We start from the raw sequence: 20111 nt of genomic DNA, 5'->3' as shown, positions 1-20111 counted from the left end.
ATAGAAATGTATTAATGATCATGATTTGTGTAAAACACATTCAGCTGTACTGTATCAACTGATGTCTAATTTTTGGCAACAGCATAAAATGATTCACAATCCATTTCAGAACTTGATTCATAATCTGGCAACCATTCGTGCATAAAAATATTCTGACAATAGCAATAGAAAAATCATTCAGTGTTGTCTTGGTATAAAATTATTAAAGTGGTATACCTGGATGGTGATTTGAACTTTTCCCCGCTCAGGTCCAATGTCATAATCACACTACCGATTCCCACAGTAATTTAATAAGGTTTGAAAATGGGCTTTACATAAACCCAGAAAAGGAAAAAAAAAAAAAAAAAAAACGACTCACTTTTACACCAGGCTTTCAATGAACCATCAATACTGTATGTTTCATTGGCTTCCAATTAGAGGCATTAACCAGAAACTGTGGAAGTTGCACTAATCAACTTGGATTGAAAAACTAACACACAAACTAAAAATAAAATTTTGTTATCTGCTTGCAATAGTAATATCACAGGAGGGGATACAAAATTAATGCAAATGACCCACATTTTCACAAATAGGAAAACTGCACCACAGTACAATAAGGTTTCCCTGCAACAACAAAATTTGCATGCAACTAGGTCAATGACCCTCTGTGCGACGATTTTTTTCTTTTTTAAAAAAACTGTAGTTAGTTTACAAGCAACACTACATTAAAACATGTACTCTACAGATGGCATGACCTAAATAAAACATGCTAATCTTAAAGAAGAGCAATTCACCAATTTCTTTGAGGAAGAGATTAATGAAAAGATACCAAAACTATACAAGACTCACCTCTAATTATACGATCTGTCATACAAATTATACCAGATTGTGGGAATACTACCTTCCAATTGTATTCCTGTGTAAAAATATTAAAGACAACAAAAAATCCTAAACACTGATCACTTATTTACGAGAACGTTTCTTTTTATTTAAATCGGTTAAATAAAATTACTTTAATTCATTTCATAACAAGTACATACTTCTTCCTGTCCTATACATATTCATCACATAAAATAGATTACAAAATTAATTTATCACTTCACAGAACGCTGTCTTTGCCCATGATACATGAGATCACTGCCGAGTGTACAAACATATAATTACTTAAAATTATATGTAAAATCACTTTCCTGAGATTTTTCTTTCGAGATAAACTATTTCACTGAAATAAAAACCACTTTTCAGCATTGTGCACAGTAAGACACTGCTAAATGCTTGGGTAAAAACAACAAACCACAATAACTCTGAAATGCAATCACAATGTTGTGGCCGCACTGCCTTTCATTAACCATTCGAATGTTGACTTGGTGTCAGACCCCCAGAATGTTCTGGACTATGCTTCTGCTTCTTTCTCTTCTTTTCCTTCTTCCTTCTCTTTCTATCTTTGTCTTCATCATGCCGTTTCTGTTTTTTATGCTTCTTTTCGTGTGTATCTTGTCCGACTTCTGTAATTTGTGTTTCTTGATTAGGAGTATCACCAGCTTTATGTTTATGTTTCTTATGCTTGTTTTTATGTTTTCTCTGCGGTGGTTGGTTAACATATCTGTACTGTTCAGGCAGAGGCCCAGGATGTAAACGGAAACCAGAAAGTTGGACACTTGTTAAAGGAAGTAGTTCTTTACCACAAATTGGCGGCTTCTCAATGACTGATCGGAGGGAGCTATTATCCTGATGGCCAGGCGTGTCTATCATACCAGGCAAATTCGGCAAAAACGACGACAACTGTTCTTTCACTTTCTTCCCAGTGCTGAATTTACTATACGAATGTTCGAGGCCATAATATGCCATCAAATTTGTTGCACCTGTAAGTTCACATTCTCCTGAAACGACAAAAAAAACAACATTTAAAACACTTATACTGAAACTGATTACACTGACATCTCTAACAGTTGTTTGTAAACTTACCTGGCGGCTCCTTCATCAAGTAGAAAGGCCCGCTATGGACAATGGAGGGATTTTTCCCCAAAGAAATCGTTGTTTTTAGCGTTCCTGTCGAATCTTGTCGCGAAACAACTGGGGAACGAGCCCCCCTGGGTGATGATTTTGGCGAATATTGTTCTACTTTACGAAACTGATCAGCCATCATCATCTTCCCTCATCGTTTCATGGACGTTTCACAAAAACAATCCTTTCCTCCGACAAACATCTTTACTGCCGAAGATAGCTATCGTTGCCAAAGCATCAAAATTGTTAGGACACAATTTGTCTGCTGACTAAGAACAAAGCATTTCGTGCTATCAGTTGATTATGGAATATCTCAGTAACAATAGTCGTGTTGAATTAATTACATGATCGTTTATCCTTTCTGGATATAAATAGTGCAGATGCGACGCTAAAAGAGTCCAAGACATATTTCCCGTTCATTCTTAAGTTAGATATTTTACATCGCCAAATCATCTGTTTAACTACAGAAAATTATTAATCCGAACTAGTATCCCTTACGACTTAAGATTTCATCCCATACATGAGTATGATATTACGTTAAAATATAAGATGTTTACGTACCAGTGTTACATTACGAGATAACTTAAGAGAAATTCTGTGTCCCTTAAAAGTTGGTTCGAAAATAGACGCGTTATACACTTTCTGGATGAGTGTACTGTCTATTTGTCATAACTAACATCTTTGACGTAAAGTGTAAACATCTGTGCAACACGTGTGAGTGTATACAAAACGTATGAGTTGTAGTAAACGCTAAACAGCATTAAAATGGGGAAGAAGACAAAAATTGGAAAACAACGTCGAGATAAATACTATAAACTTGCAAAGGAAACAGGTAATAGCTTACAACCGGCGCCTTGAGATTTATGCCCGAACTCAGTATTTGTGTGTGTTTGTGTGTGTGTGTGTGTGTGTGAAAGGCAATATTAAAGTGACATACACTAACGCTGTTGCGGCTGTAGATCATTGATGTGTTAACGAAAATTTAGTACATTATCCGAAATACTCCTCAGATGGAGAACGATGCATGCAATCGCAACCCTCCCCAAGTACCTTTTTATTCTGCCCGTTGTGTTTCAAATGACACTTTTAACTTCGTAATAATCCTCTCAGCCATATTGTTTGTTTATTCAATTATTTGAGAAATCACACTCAAGAAACTTCACTTCGTAGTAACCTTTGTATCCCGCGTTATTGCAGCTTAAAGTTTTCACGTTATCGTTTGTGATTCCAAATGTCGCGAATGTTGATGATATTAGATGTGATCAACATCAATCTTATTGGAAGACGACTTAAGTAACTGGTAAAATCTGGCCCATGTTACACCCGGAGTCAAACTAAGAGGAGCTTTCTCACCATCTCTTTTCAACCTCGTTATGGAGCACGACACCAGGAGAATAAAAGCTTCACACCTTAAAACAAACTACATCACAGTTTTAACATACTGGTGTATGCATATGACGTCGTTTTCTTAGGAGAAAATGCACAAGAAATGAATTCATTCACCCCAATATTGTGTAACAACTTAACTTGGAACAGGACTAGAAATTAATGTAGTACAATTAAAACCAAATACTTAGTTGTCTCACAGCAGAGCATTAAGAAATGTGAAGATTGACATGTATAAAACAGTTATCATACCTATTCTGCCATATATTTGTGAGGCATGAACATTAACAAAATCGGGAGAAGCATAATTAAGAAACTTCGAAAGAAAAATTTTGAGGAAGATATTTGGTGGGATACAGAGTACGAACATGAGAGAATGAAGAATATTAACAATCCAAGAAATATGTTTGTGGAGAACCAGACATAGTATCCAAAATCAAAGCTAGGAGACTTCATTGGATTGGAATAAGCTTTAAGATCCAGAAGAGAAGAAAATCTATCAAGTATGTACAGGACGTCCCCAGTGAAGACTTCTTGAAAGACTAACACTATGCTACTTCTACAGCATCAGAGAAAATATGAAAATATTACATGTGATGAACTGGAAAATTAAAAGCCAAGATAGAAGTACCTGGCAAAGTGTTTTGATGTTTGCAGCAAAGAGCTTTCATAGCTTGTGAAGCTTGCTAGTAATAACAGTATATAAACATATATATCTGGGGTAATCCGAAGTTTGCAGTACCAAGCTTCAGCTTTGACCCATGATGCAACTATGTTATGACATTGTGTTAGCATATTTGAAATGGCTCGTTTGCAGATTGTATGCTGGAATCCGTAACTCATTTTTTGAACTCATGCTTAGTGTACACATCTTTCATTTGAACCAAAACTTTATTCAATAAGGTAACACAAGTGAAATATTGTCTAAACACTCAGACTCATCCTTGCATTTAAGTTAATACTACAAATGACCATAAAGCTTGTTTCTGCAACATGATATTTCCATGCACCTACCCAGTTGCCTCGTAGGACCACTACTTTCATATTGAACCATAAAAGTAAGCAATCTGTGACCACAAGTAAACATCATTACAAAATTGACTTAATTTAACATTACATTAATTAAATAGTAGGAGGGGGAGGGGGTGTTTCCTTACTAAAGGTTGTATTTCTGCAATTGAAATTGTTGCATCTTATAAAACACCATCTACATTTCATCATATACAGATGCGGAAGTTCACTTAGCGGGACTAGTGTAGCAGGGGATACAGCCTGTCGGCTTTGGACAATGACGTCACAAGTCGCCAAACAAGAAGCGATTCTTCTTAGTGTTGTAGCTCCCTTCAGTAGCTGATAAGTGTTTTTTGGCTTTTTTTTTTTTTTAAAAAAAAAATCTCACGAGATAGAATAAACAGATCCACTTTATTAAGCAATCAGTAAAAAAACGAAACTGAAACATAACAGCAAAAGCGAAAATGGTAAACTGCTCTCTGGCGACTTGTGACGTCATTGTCCAAAGCCGACGGGTTGTATCCCCTGCTACACTAGACCCCATTTAGCTATGCAACTATGAATGCTTGTTTGCATTCAGTATTGTGGAACTTTACACATCAAACAATGTCACTAGATTATAACTCATTGTCTGAGCACCTCTGTGAAAACAGCTTTTGGCTATTTGTTTTGTACATAGGACTGAAACTGTCTTTGAAAAAGTCTCCTTTTCCATAACATACAACATCATGGCCATATTTTATTTTAACTCTTGAACAACAATTTGTACACTGACATTAAATCCACATGTTCATAGCATTCATCTGTTGAACCAGAATACTTGCCAGCATTCAGCGAATGGGGATTATAGTACAATTTTCAAATGAAGACCACAGCCATAATTATTGTTAAAAGTAAAGTGAACGTGAAATTAAATATTCATTGAAATAATTCTAATGTAGCTACCCAGCAGCAACAGAGGCAGTGCACATAGATGCATATATCTATTTCATTTGCAACTTTTAATTCTCAGTTCATCTTTATACATACTTTATGAACCACTGTGAAGTATACAGCAGAGTACTTAACATGGAACCACATGCTAGGTTTCTTCCTGCACCAACCACATATTAAGAGCAGGAGGTATAACTGCTTAAATATTGTCTGCATGCTGTAATTAGTCTAATATTGTCTTCACAGTTCATGCAGGAGTGGTACGTAAGAGGTGAGAAATATCTGTAGCTTCTGCTCTTAATATTGCTTCTAGAAATTTTGCTAAGCACACTTTTGTAGGATAATTTGCATCCCTCTTCAATAGTCTGCCAATTCAGGTCCTCAACATTTCCAGGATGTTCTCACGTGAATCAAATCTGTGTCCATTCTTGTTGCCCTTCTTCATATATGTTCAATGTACCATGTTAGTCCTATTTGTTATGGACCCCACAAGTTTGAGCAGTATTGTAAAGTGGGACATACAAATGATTTGTAAGCAGTCTCCTATCTACACTGACTGCATTTTCCCAGGTCTTGCCAGTGAAATGCAGGATGCCTTGTGCGTTATCTACAACTGTTATTTACAGCCCAAACAAATCTACATGTAAATTGGCCAGGAAGGCACATTAAGTAGAAGTTGTCAGTGGATACTGAAAAGTCGTAAGTTGCGTCGTGTGAGGTTGTGCAGCAATTATGGAAGGATGACAGTCAGAAACGTGTAGATTACTGCATGTGTCTTTTGAATAACATCAATGATCATTTGTTAGACAGTTTCCATTACATCATGACTGATGAATCATGATTTCATTTTTCCCGTCTTATGAATTCATAGAACATGAGGTACTAAGTAATGGAGAACCCTGTCCATGGTGTCTTCACTGAGGAACAAACTGTCAGCAAATATTTATGACCACCAAGTTCGTCGTCTCTAACAACGTGCAGTTTTTTTCTTTGAGGACACTTGAAGAGCAAGGTCTATGAAACAATTCCACACACAATACAGGAACTGAAAGACAACATAGCCATGTAGTTGCTGCCATTGATATCCCAACTTTACGCCGGTTGTATCTGAATATGCTTAGACGTGCACAGCTGTTTATTGATGTTGCAGGGGTTACTTTTAACATCTTCTGTACATGTATTTTTCATTGTAAATAAATGGTAAGTTCATTCAGTTCTTCGTTTCTGTAATTTCACTGCATTTCCTTTATACTTAACACTGGCTACTTTTACCTGCGCTACCCTGTACAACCTAAAAAGCAATGGTTTCAACACACTTTCCTGAGAAAAACCTGAAGTTGCTTCTACTTGTGTCTGTGACACCCCATCCAATGTAACATGATGTGTCCTCTTTGTTAAGAACTCCACAGCCCAGTCACAATTATTATTTTCTACTTCAAATGATGTACTTTAGTTCATAAATGTTGGTGTGGTGCCAAGTCATTTGCTTTTAGCAAGACAAAAGCAACTGCATTGATGATCTGCATCTACACTCTGCAAGCCACCGTGAGTTGCATGACAGAGAGTATGTCCCATTGCAGTTATTAGGGTTTCTTCCTGTTCCATTCAATTATGGAGCACAGGAATAATGATTGTTTGAATGCCTGTGTGCATGCAGTAGTTTTTCTAATCTTATCCTGGCAATTGCTATGTGAGCGATATAAAGGGTGTTGTAATATATTCCTAGAGTAATCATTTAAAGCCAGTTCTTGTAACTTTGTTAATAGACTTTATTGGGACAGTTATATCTATCTTCAAGAGTCTTTCAATTCAGTTCCTCCATTATCTCTGTGACACTTTTCCCATGAATTCTCTGTATACATTCAATATCCACTGTTAGTCCTATTTGGTATGGGTCCCACACACTTGAACAATATTCTAGAACTAGTCACATGAATGATTTGTAAGCAGTCTCCTCTGTAGACTGATTCGACTTCCCCAGTATTCTACCAATAAACCGAAGTTTACCACCGGCTTTACCCATCTCTGAACCTAAGTGATTGTTCCATTTCATATCCCTACAGAGTGTTACACCTAGGTATTCGTATGAGTTGGCTGATTCCAGAAGTTACTCATTGATATTACAGTCATAGGATACAATGTTTTTTTCATTTTTGAAATGCAGAGTTTTACATTTATGAGGCATGGTTTTTTGTGTGAGGGATGTACGATGGATTATAATTAGAAGAGGGGCTAACTCGGCCGCAAATTCAGTATAGAATCTGATATGGATTCTATCGGGGCCTAGAGCATTGTTCAATTTTAATGATTTCGGCTGTTTCTCAGCACCACTGACACTAATACTTATTTCAGTCACCTTTTCAGTGATGTGAGGATTAAATTGGGACAATTCTCTTGGGTTTTCCTTTGTAAAGGAACATTTGGAAACAGAGTTAAGCATTTCAGCTTTTGCCTTGCTACCCTCAATTTCAGTTCCTGTCTCATTTGGTTGGGACTTTGGCGACACTAACAGCCTTTGCATACGATTTTCGTTGTGTTCTGTAAAATATCACTTGACATTATTTTGATACGGTAGTCATTGGAGGCTTCATGCATTCCTCCCTTGAAAGCCAAATGCATTTCTTTCAGCGTGTCTCTATCTGCAGCCCTACGCTTTGTTTTCTATTATGAAGTAATCTCTGCTTCTTTAGAAATTTCTTTATGCTGACAGTAAACCATGGTGGTTCCCTACTATTGTGAACTGTTCTACTGGGTACATACAGGGTGTTTCAAAAATGACCGGTATATTTGAAACAGCAATAAAAACTAAACAAGCAGCGGTAGAAATACACCGTTTGTTGCAATATGCTTGGGACAGCAGTACATTTTCAGGCGGACAAACTTTCGAAATTACAGTAGTTACAATTTTCAACAACAGATGGCGCTGCAAGTGATGTGAAAGATATAGAAGACAACGCAGTCTGTGGGTGCGCCATTCTGTATGTCGTCTTTCTGCTGTAAGCGTGTGCTGTTCACAACGTGCAAGTGTGCTGTAGACAACATGGTTTATTCCTTAGAACAGAGGATTTTTCTGGTGTTGGAACTCCACCGCCTAGAACACAGTGTTGTTGCAACAAGACGAAGTTTTCAACGGAGGTTTAATGTAACCAAAGGACCGAAAAGCGATACAATAAAGGATCTGTTAGAAAACTTTCAACGGACTGGGAACGTGACGGATGAACGTGCTGGAAAGGTAGGGCGACCGCGTACGGCAACCACAGAGGGCAACGCGCAGCTAGTGCAGCAGGTGATCCAACAGCGGCCTCGGGTTTCCGTTCGCCGTGTTGCAGCTGCGGTCCAAATGACGCCAACGTCCACATATCGTCTCATGCACCAGAGTTTACACCTCTATCCATACAAAATTCAAACGCGGCAACCCCTCAGCGCCGCTACCATTGTTGCATGAGAGACATTCGCTAACGATATAGTGCACAGGATTGATGACGGCGATATGCATGTGGGCAGCATTTGGTTTACTGACGAAGCTTATTTTTACCTGGACGGCTTCGTCAATAAACAGAACTGGTGCATATGGGGAACCGAAAAGCCCCATGTTGCAGTCCCATCGTCCCTGCATCCTCAAAAAGTACTGGTCTGGGCCGCCATTTCTTCCAAAGGAATCATTGGCCCATTTTTCAGACCCGAAACGATTACTGCATCACGCTATCTGGACATTCTTCGTGAATTTGTGGCAGTACAAACTGCCTTAGACGACACTGTGAACACCTCGTGGTTTATGCAAGATGGTGCCCGGCCACATCGCACGGCCGATGTCTTTAATTTCCTGAATGAATATTTCGATGATCGTGTGATTGCTTTGGGCTATCCGAAACATACAGGAGGCGGCGTGGATTGGCCTCCCTATTCGCCAGACATGAACCCCTGTGACTTCTTTCTGTGGGGACTTGAAAGACCAGGTGTACCGCCAGAATCCAGAAACAATTGAACAGCTGAAGCGGTACATCTCATCTGCATGTGAAGCCATTCCGCCAGACACGTTGTCAAAGGTTTCGGGTAATTTCATTCAGAGACTACGCCATATTATTGCTACGCGTGGTGGATATGTGGAAAATATCATACTATAGAGTTTCCCAGACCGCAGCGCCATCTGTTGTTGAAAATTGTAACTACTGTAATTTCGAAAGTTTGTCTGCCTGAAAATGTACTGTTGTCCCAAGCATATTGCAACAAACGGTGTATTTCTATCGCTGCTCGTTTAGTTTTTATTGCCGTTTCAAATATACCGGTCATTTTTGAAACACCCTGTATCTATCTAGTGCATCACAAATTATTCTTTCAAAACTTAGGCCAGAGTTCCTCTACATGCTCCGGGCTGTGCTGAAAGTTTCAAGTTCCTCACTGAGAGATGACACCACTGTTTTTTATCTAGTTTACTGAACATATATATCTTTCTGCTTGTTTTAGTTGTCCTTTGTACTTTGGTAATTGTTGTCGCCACAACCACGCTGTGGTCACTAATACCAGTTTCAATGTGGACATCCACAAGGAACAGATCTATTATGGGGTTCCTAACTAACTGTTGTGGGTAGTTTTCAGAGAAGACATTTAGTAAAGTTTCACAGGACGTCTTATCACACCCACCACTAACAAAACTAATTTTCCTGATTGTCAGATGATTAACATCTCCACCAATGAATACATTATGATTGGGGAACTTAAGGAAGGTAAGTGAACTGAGGTTTTCTCTAAAGTTTTCGGTTACATCAGGAGATGGGTGTGGTGGGTGATAGAAGGATCCAATAAACATTTTGTGCCCACCCCTGATAATGAGTCTTGCCCACATAGTCTCTCTCACATGCAGCTTCAAATTCTACCTCAGTGGATTTGAGTTTCTTTTCTACTGCAACAAATACACCACCTCCATTTCCCGTTTGCCTGTCCTTTCAATATACGTTTGAATTTTCCCCAAAAATCTCACTGCTAACAATTTCGGGTTTCAACCAGCTTTCTGTATGTAGTATTATGTGAGCTTCACTGCTTTTCATGAGTACTTCAAACTCTGTTGCTTTGTTGTGTATGCTTCGGCAGTTTACCATTAGGATTTTAATACTCTCACCTGTGGGAGGCATTTCTTTCGATCTTATGCTGATACCTCTGGGTTTCCTACAGCTATCGTTATGTGGATTGCATGGAGAGTCACCTAATCCAAAAAAACTTGTGTGTGCTCCACAAAGTGTCAGCAACATAAGTAGCAGCCTCTGATGTATAGTGTACAACTCACCTATTTCGGGGACCCCTACAGTTCCCAACTCTGTGGCACAAGTCCAGGAAGTCGCTGCCTAGCTTGTCAAAGAACCTTAGAAGTGTCTGTTTCAGTCCTCCCACTTGACTCAGAACCAAAGGGCCACAATCAGTTCTGGGTACAATGCTGTGAATTGTGAGCTTCGTTGAAACTCCGTGCACAGTCACTGGAATGATGCAAAAGTGATATGGAGCCTAGAGGACAGGCATCTTCTTTTCCAACATGCGCCACAATCTACAGTTAGTTGCCCCATGTGTTCCTTCAGTGGTTGCCGGAATAGCTTCTTCAACATGCCGAGTGAGCTCCCCAGGCATACACACTGAATGCACCTGGTGTCCTTTCCTGTCCCTTGCTGCCATTTCCCTAAGGGGTACCATCATTCGCTGTACATTTGGACTGGCAATTATTAATAGACCCCCTACCCTTTTGTGTTTGCCTCCTCCTGACACCAGACAAAAAGGGTTTCCCCAAAACAGGCGAAGTGAGTCCTACTGGCTCAGTTTTAGGGAAAGACAGCAGATTATCTTGATCTATGATTTTTGTGGTATTGTGTGAATAAGTGAAAGTCGAGTTTTGTATGACCTGTGTTTTTGGAATCTATGCTGACTGAGATGGAGGAGGAGGTTATTCTGTTGAAGATACCTCATTATGTCAGAACTCAGAATATCTTCTAAGATACTACAACATATGGAAGTCAGTGAGATTGTACGGTAGTTGTGTCAGTTACTTATGTTACCCTTCTTGTAAACAGGTATGGTCTGTGTTCTTTCCAATCACTGGGCACAGTCTTTTGTTCAAGTAATGTACAGTGTATTGTGGTAAAACTGAAGGCTAAGTCAGTGGCAAGTTCTGTATAGAATCTGACTCTGAAACCTTTGGGTCCTGGAGCCTTGTATAAGTTTGGCGATTTCAGCTGTTTCTCAATGCCACTGTCATGATATCACTCATCTTTGCTGTTGTGCGAGAAGTAAACTTTGACAGTACACCTGTAATTAGTGAAGTAATGTTTGAAGACAGAGTTCAGTATTTGTGTTCTTAGTTTCATTCATGAGTGTCTGGACACTAATTTTGGTGACACTGACAGTCTTTTCTTGCGACTAGAATTTCTCTAGATTTTGTGAGAGATCTTTTGATGAAATTCTGCTATGATAGTGCTAGCCATCTTTGACAGCCGTATGTGTTTCTTTCAAAATATCTTCATATATGATACCATGGTACCAGGAAATCTGCTTAACCCATGTAGCTCAATCGAAATTCACAATACCAGCCCCACATATCTGCAGCCCCAGAGCACAGTCCATGATACTCAATAGTACACGCTAATAAGTATGATGTCCAACTACCAACCCAAACATCAAAATCATAATGTAACAAACTAGTCCAACATAAATTATGAAGAAAATTATTCAAAGAAAATCACTTTCATTCACACCCCACTACACACACACACACACACACACACACACACACACACACACACACACACACACACACAAAAATTGGTAGTCAATAACTACAACCACCACCTCGAAAACCACCAAGAACTCACAATACACTGAAGAGTCCAGTTCCACACTAGTGTTTGGCAGCACTTCATCCAGTACGCCCTCTGCATACTTGATCTATTTCAGTGACGTCATACAACGCAGTTACGTCACAGGTCAAAGCAAATGGGTGATATCACAACTACCAGTTGACATCACTCCCATCATGAACTGTTGTACTAGGTATACATGCGTCCAGTGCATGTTTAACCATTCTTTTAAACTTAAACCACAGTTTTTCTACATGTCCTGGCTAGAAGTAAATTTTTTGAGTCCATCTTGAGATGTGATATGGATCCCTTTTTATCTAACATATTAAATATTGTAAATATTCCTACTTGTTTTGACTGGCCTTTGTACTTTAGTAATCGTTGTTGCTAGAACTTCCTCATGGTCACTTATACCAGTTTCAGTACGGACAACAGCTAAGATGACAGGTGTACTTGCTGCCATTAGGTTTAATATATTTCCATCATGAGGGGGCTCCTGAACTATCTGTTCTAGGTAGTTTTCAGAGAAAGCTTTTAGTAATCTTTTGCAGGATATCTTATCACTCCCACCACTAACAAAACTGGAATTTTTCAAACTAATTACTGAATGATTTAAGTCTCCTTGAATGATGATAGTATGTTTGGAGACTATTTGTACCACCAAACTCAGGTTTTCTCTAAAGATTTCTGTTACATCTGGAAGTAAGTCTCATGGCGAATAGAATGATCCAATTACAAGTTTATGTCCATGTTTGATACTACTTAGACTTGCCCAAACAATCTCACATGGAGCTTCAGTTTGAATTTTGATGGATTCTACTTTTTTGTGTACTGTGACACAGACACCAGCTCCATTTGGTATTATCCTTTCCTCTTAGTCTATACTCAGATTTAATCCAAAAATCTTACTGCTGTTGATTTCAAGTTTTAGCGAGCTCTTTGTGCTGCCTTTTTGGGTTGTTTTAAACTCTGGGACTATGTTGCAAATGCTTTGGCAGTTGGTCACTAGGATTTAAATTTGTTTCATGTGTGATGGCTATTTCTTTGAACCTTCCCTTAATACTTTAGGATCTCCTACAGATGTCATTATCTGGATTGGATAGAAGTTTCATTTTAAACTATAAAAAACCTTGAGAGTGCCCCAGACACAGTCAGTTTCCTTGATAGCAGCTCCTGATGTGTAGTGCGTCCTTGATCCATTTTGGGGGACCCTGCAATTCTCAACAAGTCAAGAAAATGGCGCGTAGCTTGTCACAGAATCTTTGAATCGTCTACTTGTCTCAGAACGAGAGGGCCCTTATCAGTTCTAGATGCAGTGCTGCACATTGTGAGCTAGTTGAACCTCTGTGAATAACATTAGTTTTCTCACTGCTTTTTGCCAGTCACTGGAATCGTCCAACTATGACCTTGGACCCCATATGACTGGCATTGTCCATTCAATTGTGTGCCACAATCTGCAGTCTGGTTGTGCCTTGTTCCCCTAATGGCTATTCCATAGCCTGTTCAATACATATGAGGCCTCCAGCCATAACAGAGGGTGCCCTTCTGTCCTTTGCTTTCATTTCCGTAAGGGGTATCATTATCACCATGTGTTTGAACATCTGCCATTAGCTGATCCCTATCCTTTTGTGTTTACTGCCACTTGGCTCAGGACACAGTATTTTTGTCTACAGGTAAGTTGTGTCTCACTGACTCAAGGGTTAATTTCAGTGAAAGACAGCATTTCGAAATTTTAGTTGAGGTTGGGTATAATACGATGAGTTCTCTTTGATTCTTGCCTCACCTGTACAGGGCCTCTAGACCTACCATTAACATGCCTCTTACAGTAGCCAAGTGGACTAGCAATGATAGACCGTATACTTTCTGTGTGGCAAACATTACCTATTGGAGAAGACAATACTTGAAGTACTATTGGCATATCTAGTACATGTCTCTCAACATCTTGTATAATACACTGATACGAAGCAGCTTCCAATCACTTGACAGCAGTCAGAATGATTTCCAGCTGCTTCCAAATAGCACCTAACTCACCCAACGTCTGAGAACATAATCCAGAGTGGGGCTGCATTCATATTGGTGCAATTTTTATGTGAATGCGAAATAATTAATTTTACATTTATGTTGCTGATATAGTTTTAATTTTAGGATCTGTTATGCTACAACATCAAAGGAAGTGGTTTAATTAAATAATGGAAGGAAAAGCAGACATAACATTTACAGATTTCTCCAAGATAACTTGTTTTTCAAACTATTTTGGAGCAATACTCACTAACACACTTGCGCAACAGAGTCAAAATGACGTATATCGAAAATACTAACAGCTGTTGAAGTGAGGAAACTGAATTGCACACAATATGAAATTTATAATATGTGTAAAACGGAGTATTGCAAAACAGAGATTGAATTTGTAAGAGCTAAGTTTAAGCTGCAGTTGTAAAATTTCAAACACTGACGTAAAAGAAACAGTCAGTGAGCAGAACAAGTAGAAATATTCCACTGACCGTGTAAGTATGTATTGCAATACATGATTTACAGAATACAGAATTCTCCTAGCTTTCAGCTCTGTTAGTTCCCTCCTGAGGCAGGAGAGAGAGGTATGTTGGGAAAGTTAGAAGGGAAGTGCAAGTAATTCTGATCCAAATTTAGAGGAACCCATTTGTTGTGGGGACAAGGGGAGACAAAGACGAAGGGGAAAATGCCAGATATGCCAGGAGATGATGAGTAGTACATTGGTAACACTGTGACAGCTTCATATCAGACAGGATAGGACAGATTGAGTGTTAGAGATGAGATGGAGTAATAACAAGTGAGATGATTAACGCAGTTAAGAAGTAAAAGGAAAGAGACTAAAGTGCACTTAACATAATGCGGTGAAGAAGTAAGAGGAAAGTGGAGGAGGAGACTAAAGTGCACTTAACGGTGTTGGTGGCTCTTGTGTTGCAGGTTGATGTTGGAAATTCATTGACTTTGGTCATAGCCAGTGAGAACAGCTGGATCTAATGATTTATTTTGGCAGGAAGTATGAACTGATTAAATTTGTTTTCAATAGGCAGAGTGCCAGAATAACTTTTACTGGTGGGTTACTATGGGTGGTAAAAGTGATTACTGATTACCATATTTATTTTGTGAGTAGAAAAAAGTAGATGTCGGCTGACTGACCTGTAGCATAGCCCGAGGCCTAGGTTATGTTGGAATGTGACAGTTGGCTGTGAACTGGTGAAGTCAACGAATCTTAACATGAAAATAAGATTGCCTTAATACATTGATATGTAGTGTAGCCCGAAATATGTATTCAACACTGCAGAAACCTAAAAGAAGAAACTACCAGCAGACTTTATTTACAAACCATAGAAAATTATGATCAAATGTTCTGATTCACTACTAACAGTTCATCATATTAAGTCCCCATCGTTCGTGACATGTTGTTACCAACATCAGCGTGCAGTCCAGCTGCTGCCAACATCATATGTACATTTTTACCAAGAAGGAGACATGAAAAAACAAAAAACGACAGAGAAATATGAAGGTAAAAAAGTTACAGAAAATGGATAAAGAAATATTACAAGATATAAAAGGGGGCAAATAGAGAAAGTGGGGAGAGAAGTTTCTTCTTCTTCTTCTTCTTCTTCTTGCTGCTCTTCAGCCCTTGATGGGCCTTGGCCTACCCTAGGACAACATTCCATTTCTCCTTGACCACAGTTTTGCAACTGTATCCTCTTGACACCAATAATTTTTAATTTTCTTGTACGTAATCCAAGCATTGAAACCTCTGCTTCTTCATCCCACATGGTTTTGTAGCACTGCTATTTTTGGGTTCTCATGCTCAATATAAAACCCATTTCAGGCAGTTTATTTGAATGAACTTAATTATTTCGAGATCTTTATATAATCCATAAAGTTCAAAATTGTATTGTGTACCCTGTACTCCGCCTTCACTAGTCCCACCATGTTAAACAAGGAAAATATGTTAACAGAGTTTAAATTCAGGAGTGTGGTGGAATGTGAGAAAATGTTCACGAGGAGGTTCCCATCTCTGGAGTTTAGGGAAACTAGTACTGGGTGGGAGGATCCAAATGGCCCATGTTGTGTAGTAGGCACTAAGGCCCCTTGAGTCATGCTGTAAAGCCTTCTCAGCAGCATTATTAAGGTCTTCAAGGTGGCCTGTCATTTTGAGTCAGTTCAAGTGCTCAGCTAGTTTAGTGGTGAGCATTCACATGTAAAATGCAGTGCACGTTAGTTAGTAAGCAGCATGTGTAATTCCGTGTGTTACTATGCCTGTTATGTTATAGGATTTACCAGTACAAAGGAATTGAGTGGGTGCATGGAGGAAGTATTCAGGGGGAATGATTGCAGGAGTCAGAACCTTGGGCAAGGGCAATGCCCATGGAATGACATATGGTTTGACAGAGTTGTTTAGAGAGTGACAGTAGTCATCAGTAAGTGGTTTGGAAAGGATTTTGGGGAGAGATCCCATTTCTGGAGTGAAATCTGGTGAACATGCTGGCCATGGGACAGGCCTCTTCTTCCAATCCACTGATGAGGGTATCTGTTGTTCTGCTGCTCATGGACATTAATATCAATGTGGGATAGTGCACTGTCATGTTCTTAGCACATCATCTTGTGAACAATAAGAGGTACATCAAACAACTACTGTGGCAGCAAATCTAAAATGAAAACAAGGTAATTAACATGCTCGACTGAAATGAGATGACGGCAAATAAGTTCTTATTAACTGATCTTGCAGAATTTAAGATAAAATGTTGGTAATTATGGCTCATGACCTAAGGCGAGAGTCTACACGGATTTTCATAACTCCAGACATGCTCACTGTGGTAAATTGAGAGTTGATGTATGAAGATGAGTCAAATGAAAACCTTAAATTTGCAATAAGAAGTCAAAATTTCACGCCGTTATCCTGTAAGTAGGTACGTGTGCTACAAACAGCATGCAGAATGACCTGTATGTGGCAGCATAGTGCAGATGCACACATACCGTCGCAGTATAAGTATAAAGATGGCTGCTGCACTTCCGACTTGCACCAGGGAAGAACAGCGTTCTGTTATTCGGTTTTTGCGTAGTGAAGGTGTGAAACCTATTGAAATTCATCTTCGAATGAAGGTTCAGTACAGTGATACATGTTTGTCACAGCAGCAAGTCTACGAATGGAGTAGAGAGTTCGCAAACTGTGTGACTTCAGTGGAAGATGCTCCTTGTCCAGGTCAGGCACAACGAGTTGTGACTCCACAGAACATTGCAGCAGTTGAAGCCATAGTGAAGGAAAACCGCTGAGAGACACTGAATGACATTGCAGCATGTTTACAGATTAGTCATTGGTCAGCACACCACATTGTACATGATGTGCTCCAGTTTCACAAAGAGTCTGCAAGATGGGTGCCATGCCAGCTGACTCCTGAAATGAGAGATTGTGCATGATGCGCTCCAGTTTCATAAAGTGTCTGCAAGATGGGCAGCTGACTCCTGAAATGAGAGAACGACGTGTTGATGCTTGTGCAGAACTTCTTCGACACTTTGAACGATAAGGTGATGGCTTCCTTGCAAGAATTGTTACTGGGAATGAAACCTAGGTTTACTTCCACCAACCGGAAACGAAGAGAGCGAGCAAGGACTGGCGCCATTCCTCATCACCAAAACCATAGAAGTTTTGAACAGAACCATCAGCAGGGAAGGTAACGAGTATGCTGACTTTCTTTTGGGAAAAAAAGGTGTTATTTTGGAGGGACCACTGTCACCAGTGCATCATACGCAGATCTCCTAAAAAATCATCTGCAGCCTGCAATCAAATCAAAGCGACATGGTTTGCTGTTAGCAGGTGTCCTTTTGCAACATGACAATGCAAGGCCTCACACTGCTCGTACAACAGTTGCAACAATCACAGACCTGCATTTTGAGTGTCTTCCTCATACACCATACTCACCAGACCTTGCCCCAAGTGATTTCCATGTGTTTGGACCACTCAAAGACGCAATGGGAGGAAAGAAGTTCCATTCTGATGAAGAGGTACGCCAGGCGGTGCATGAGTGGTTGCACGGGCTATCAAAAGAATTTTTTTCTAAAGGAATTTATGCACTTTGTAAGCACTGGAGGACTTCTGCAGAATAAATAATATTTAAAAAAATATTTAAGGTTTTCATTTGATTCACCCCCATATGAATTCCCTGTAGAAACTCAAGAAAAACTGGTTTTTTGTGTTTGTGTTGTTTATTTCATGGTACAACACACAATTGGGATGTTTGAGAGAGCGTGAGAAATGTGTAAATGTCATTGTAAAGTTTACATCACAACTGGCAGTTGTTCACTGAACAGCTGCTGTACCCTTAAACTGTTGCTGTAATTTATAAGATTTTTTACATAATAAGGAAAGACATAATTATTTCTGATCATTAGTTCATGATCTCATGAGATTTTTATATTGATTCTGAATGTAAAATAAGCAAGCTGAAGTAAACCGTCAAAGGTGGATCAGACATTTTAATTGGATGCTTTTGTACACCACCTACCTATGAGCTGTGGTGACAGGATTTTTCAAGGAATGTTGCATGTCAGCTTCCTGATAATAAGCACATATTTGAACAAGGATGTATGTGAGAGTGTTCTAAATTCATTTCTGAAAATTAAAGTGAGCAAATAATTATAGAACCTATTCATGAGTGTAATGTCTTACTTCCGGTGACTAGCAGAATTGTGATTCAGTTAACATGGGGAAGAGAATAGGTGACTGTAACACTGTTATATTATTATGAATACAGGGTTGAGTGCAAGTTAAAAAAGATAGAAAAAAATATTTCATTCTTAGCGAGTTTGATGGGAAACAAATTGCATTTTATCTGAGCAGTCAATATCAAATATTCATTTCTGGTGGTGAAAATTAGGAGTGTCAATGCATAAGATTTAATAGGACAGAACAATAAACTTGATACATGTCCCAAGAAAGAGTGTGTTGTATGGTAATTGTTTTTCCTGGCTCTGTAGCTTTGTTGGAAGGTTGCTATAAAATTTTGTTGTAGATTTAAATGAATTCATAGCCATGTTGACAAACAAATGCTGAATGATGTCAAATTGAGGATCAGCAGAGCAGTACGAGAAGCAATCAATGAATAAAAAATAAATTTTTCTTACTGATCTGATGAAGGAAATAGATCAAAGCCAGCTGACAATCACTCAGTAATCATAATGGTACAAGACTTTGCATAGTTTTGCACTATTTCTTATGGTTCCTCCTTTGAAGCATGTACAAATGTCAAAATTGATCAAACAAATTGCTGTAAGCAATCACTTTTATTGCATTATAGTTTCCACTATGTAGTTCAGAAGATTATACTTCCATCATCAGGCGGATACATGGATATTAAAAAGGTGTAAATGTATTATATGTATGACTTTCGAGTAATGTGTGGCATTGCCTGGCAGCAAAACACAAAAAACTTAGTACAAAACTTAAAATTCTGTAGATGTTTTGATTGCTTTGGTGAACAGTAATATAAATGTAAATATGTTGTTAAGATTCTGATGTAGAGATGAATTTTGTAGCAGTGTTAAAGTTTTTGGCTTATTTACTAGATGATGTATAAAAATGTACATCTGTTACATTTTATATATAAGAAATGGCTGAGGTTACAAGTTGATTGTGTCTGTAAATAATAACTTTTGGATTAAACAAGGCAACACACCGAAAAGCAGAAGCCTTGACTTGTCGATAGTTACAAACAAAAGAAAGAAAACTTGCTAGATTTTGAAGTTATCCTTTGACGAGCTAGAGTGAAATACTCACACACACCAGAGGTGCACACGCGGGACCCTGCATGGTGCCAGCTGGACTAACACTGTATTTTGACAGGTGGAAGTGGTGAGGATAGTGTTGGGTGGGGTGGGTAGAAGGAGAGGAAGGCAGGGAAAGGGACTGGGATGGATAGCTAGTGGCTGAGAGGGAAGCAGCTGGTTTGC

General features: G+C 38.9%; 2 protein-coding genes across 2 annotated transcripts in view; one reads left to right on the top strand and one right to left on the bottom strand.

Annotated features, from left to right (window-relative positions):
• Window positions 1-942: 942 nt before the first annotated feature.
• Window positions 943-2216, bottom strand: LOC124789568 (mediator of RNA polymerase II transcription subunit 19). The gene is made up of 2 exons (XM_047256972.1): window positions 1945-2216; window positions 943-1859 (listed from the first exon to the last, which is right to left on the bottom strand). Exons 1-2 carry the CDS (start codon window positions 2126-2128, stop codon window positions 1324-1326), a joined length of 720 nt encoding a protein of 239 aa, XP_047112928.1. The 5' UTR covers window positions 2129-2216; the 3' UTR covers window positions 943-1323.
• Window positions 2217-2660: 444 nt separating this feature from the next.
• LOC124789356 (pre-rRNA 2'-O-ribose RNA methyltransferase FTSJ3) overlaps window positions 2661-20111 on the top strand; it is a 108779-nt gene continuing 91328 nt past the window's right edge. Inside the window, exon 1 of the mRNA XM_047256683.1 lies at window positions 2661-2815. Coding sequence (XP_047112639.1) covers window positions 2749-2815 — 67 coding nt within the window. The 5' untranslated portion in view covers window positions 2661-2748. The remainder of the gene's footprint in view (window positions 2816-20111) is intronic.

The sequence above is a fragment of the Schistocerca piceifrons genome, chromosome 3, assembly GCF_021461385.2.
Source record: "Schistocerca piceifrons isolate TAMUIC-IGC-003096 chromosome 3, iqSchPice1.1, whole genome shotgun sequence".
In the NCBI taxonomy this organism is placed as follows: domain Eukaryota; kingdom Metazoa; phylum Arthropoda; class Insecta; order Orthoptera; family Acrididae; genus Schistocerca; species Schistocerca piceifrons.
This window is presented reverse-complemented; position numbering and strand designations above follow the sequence as displayed.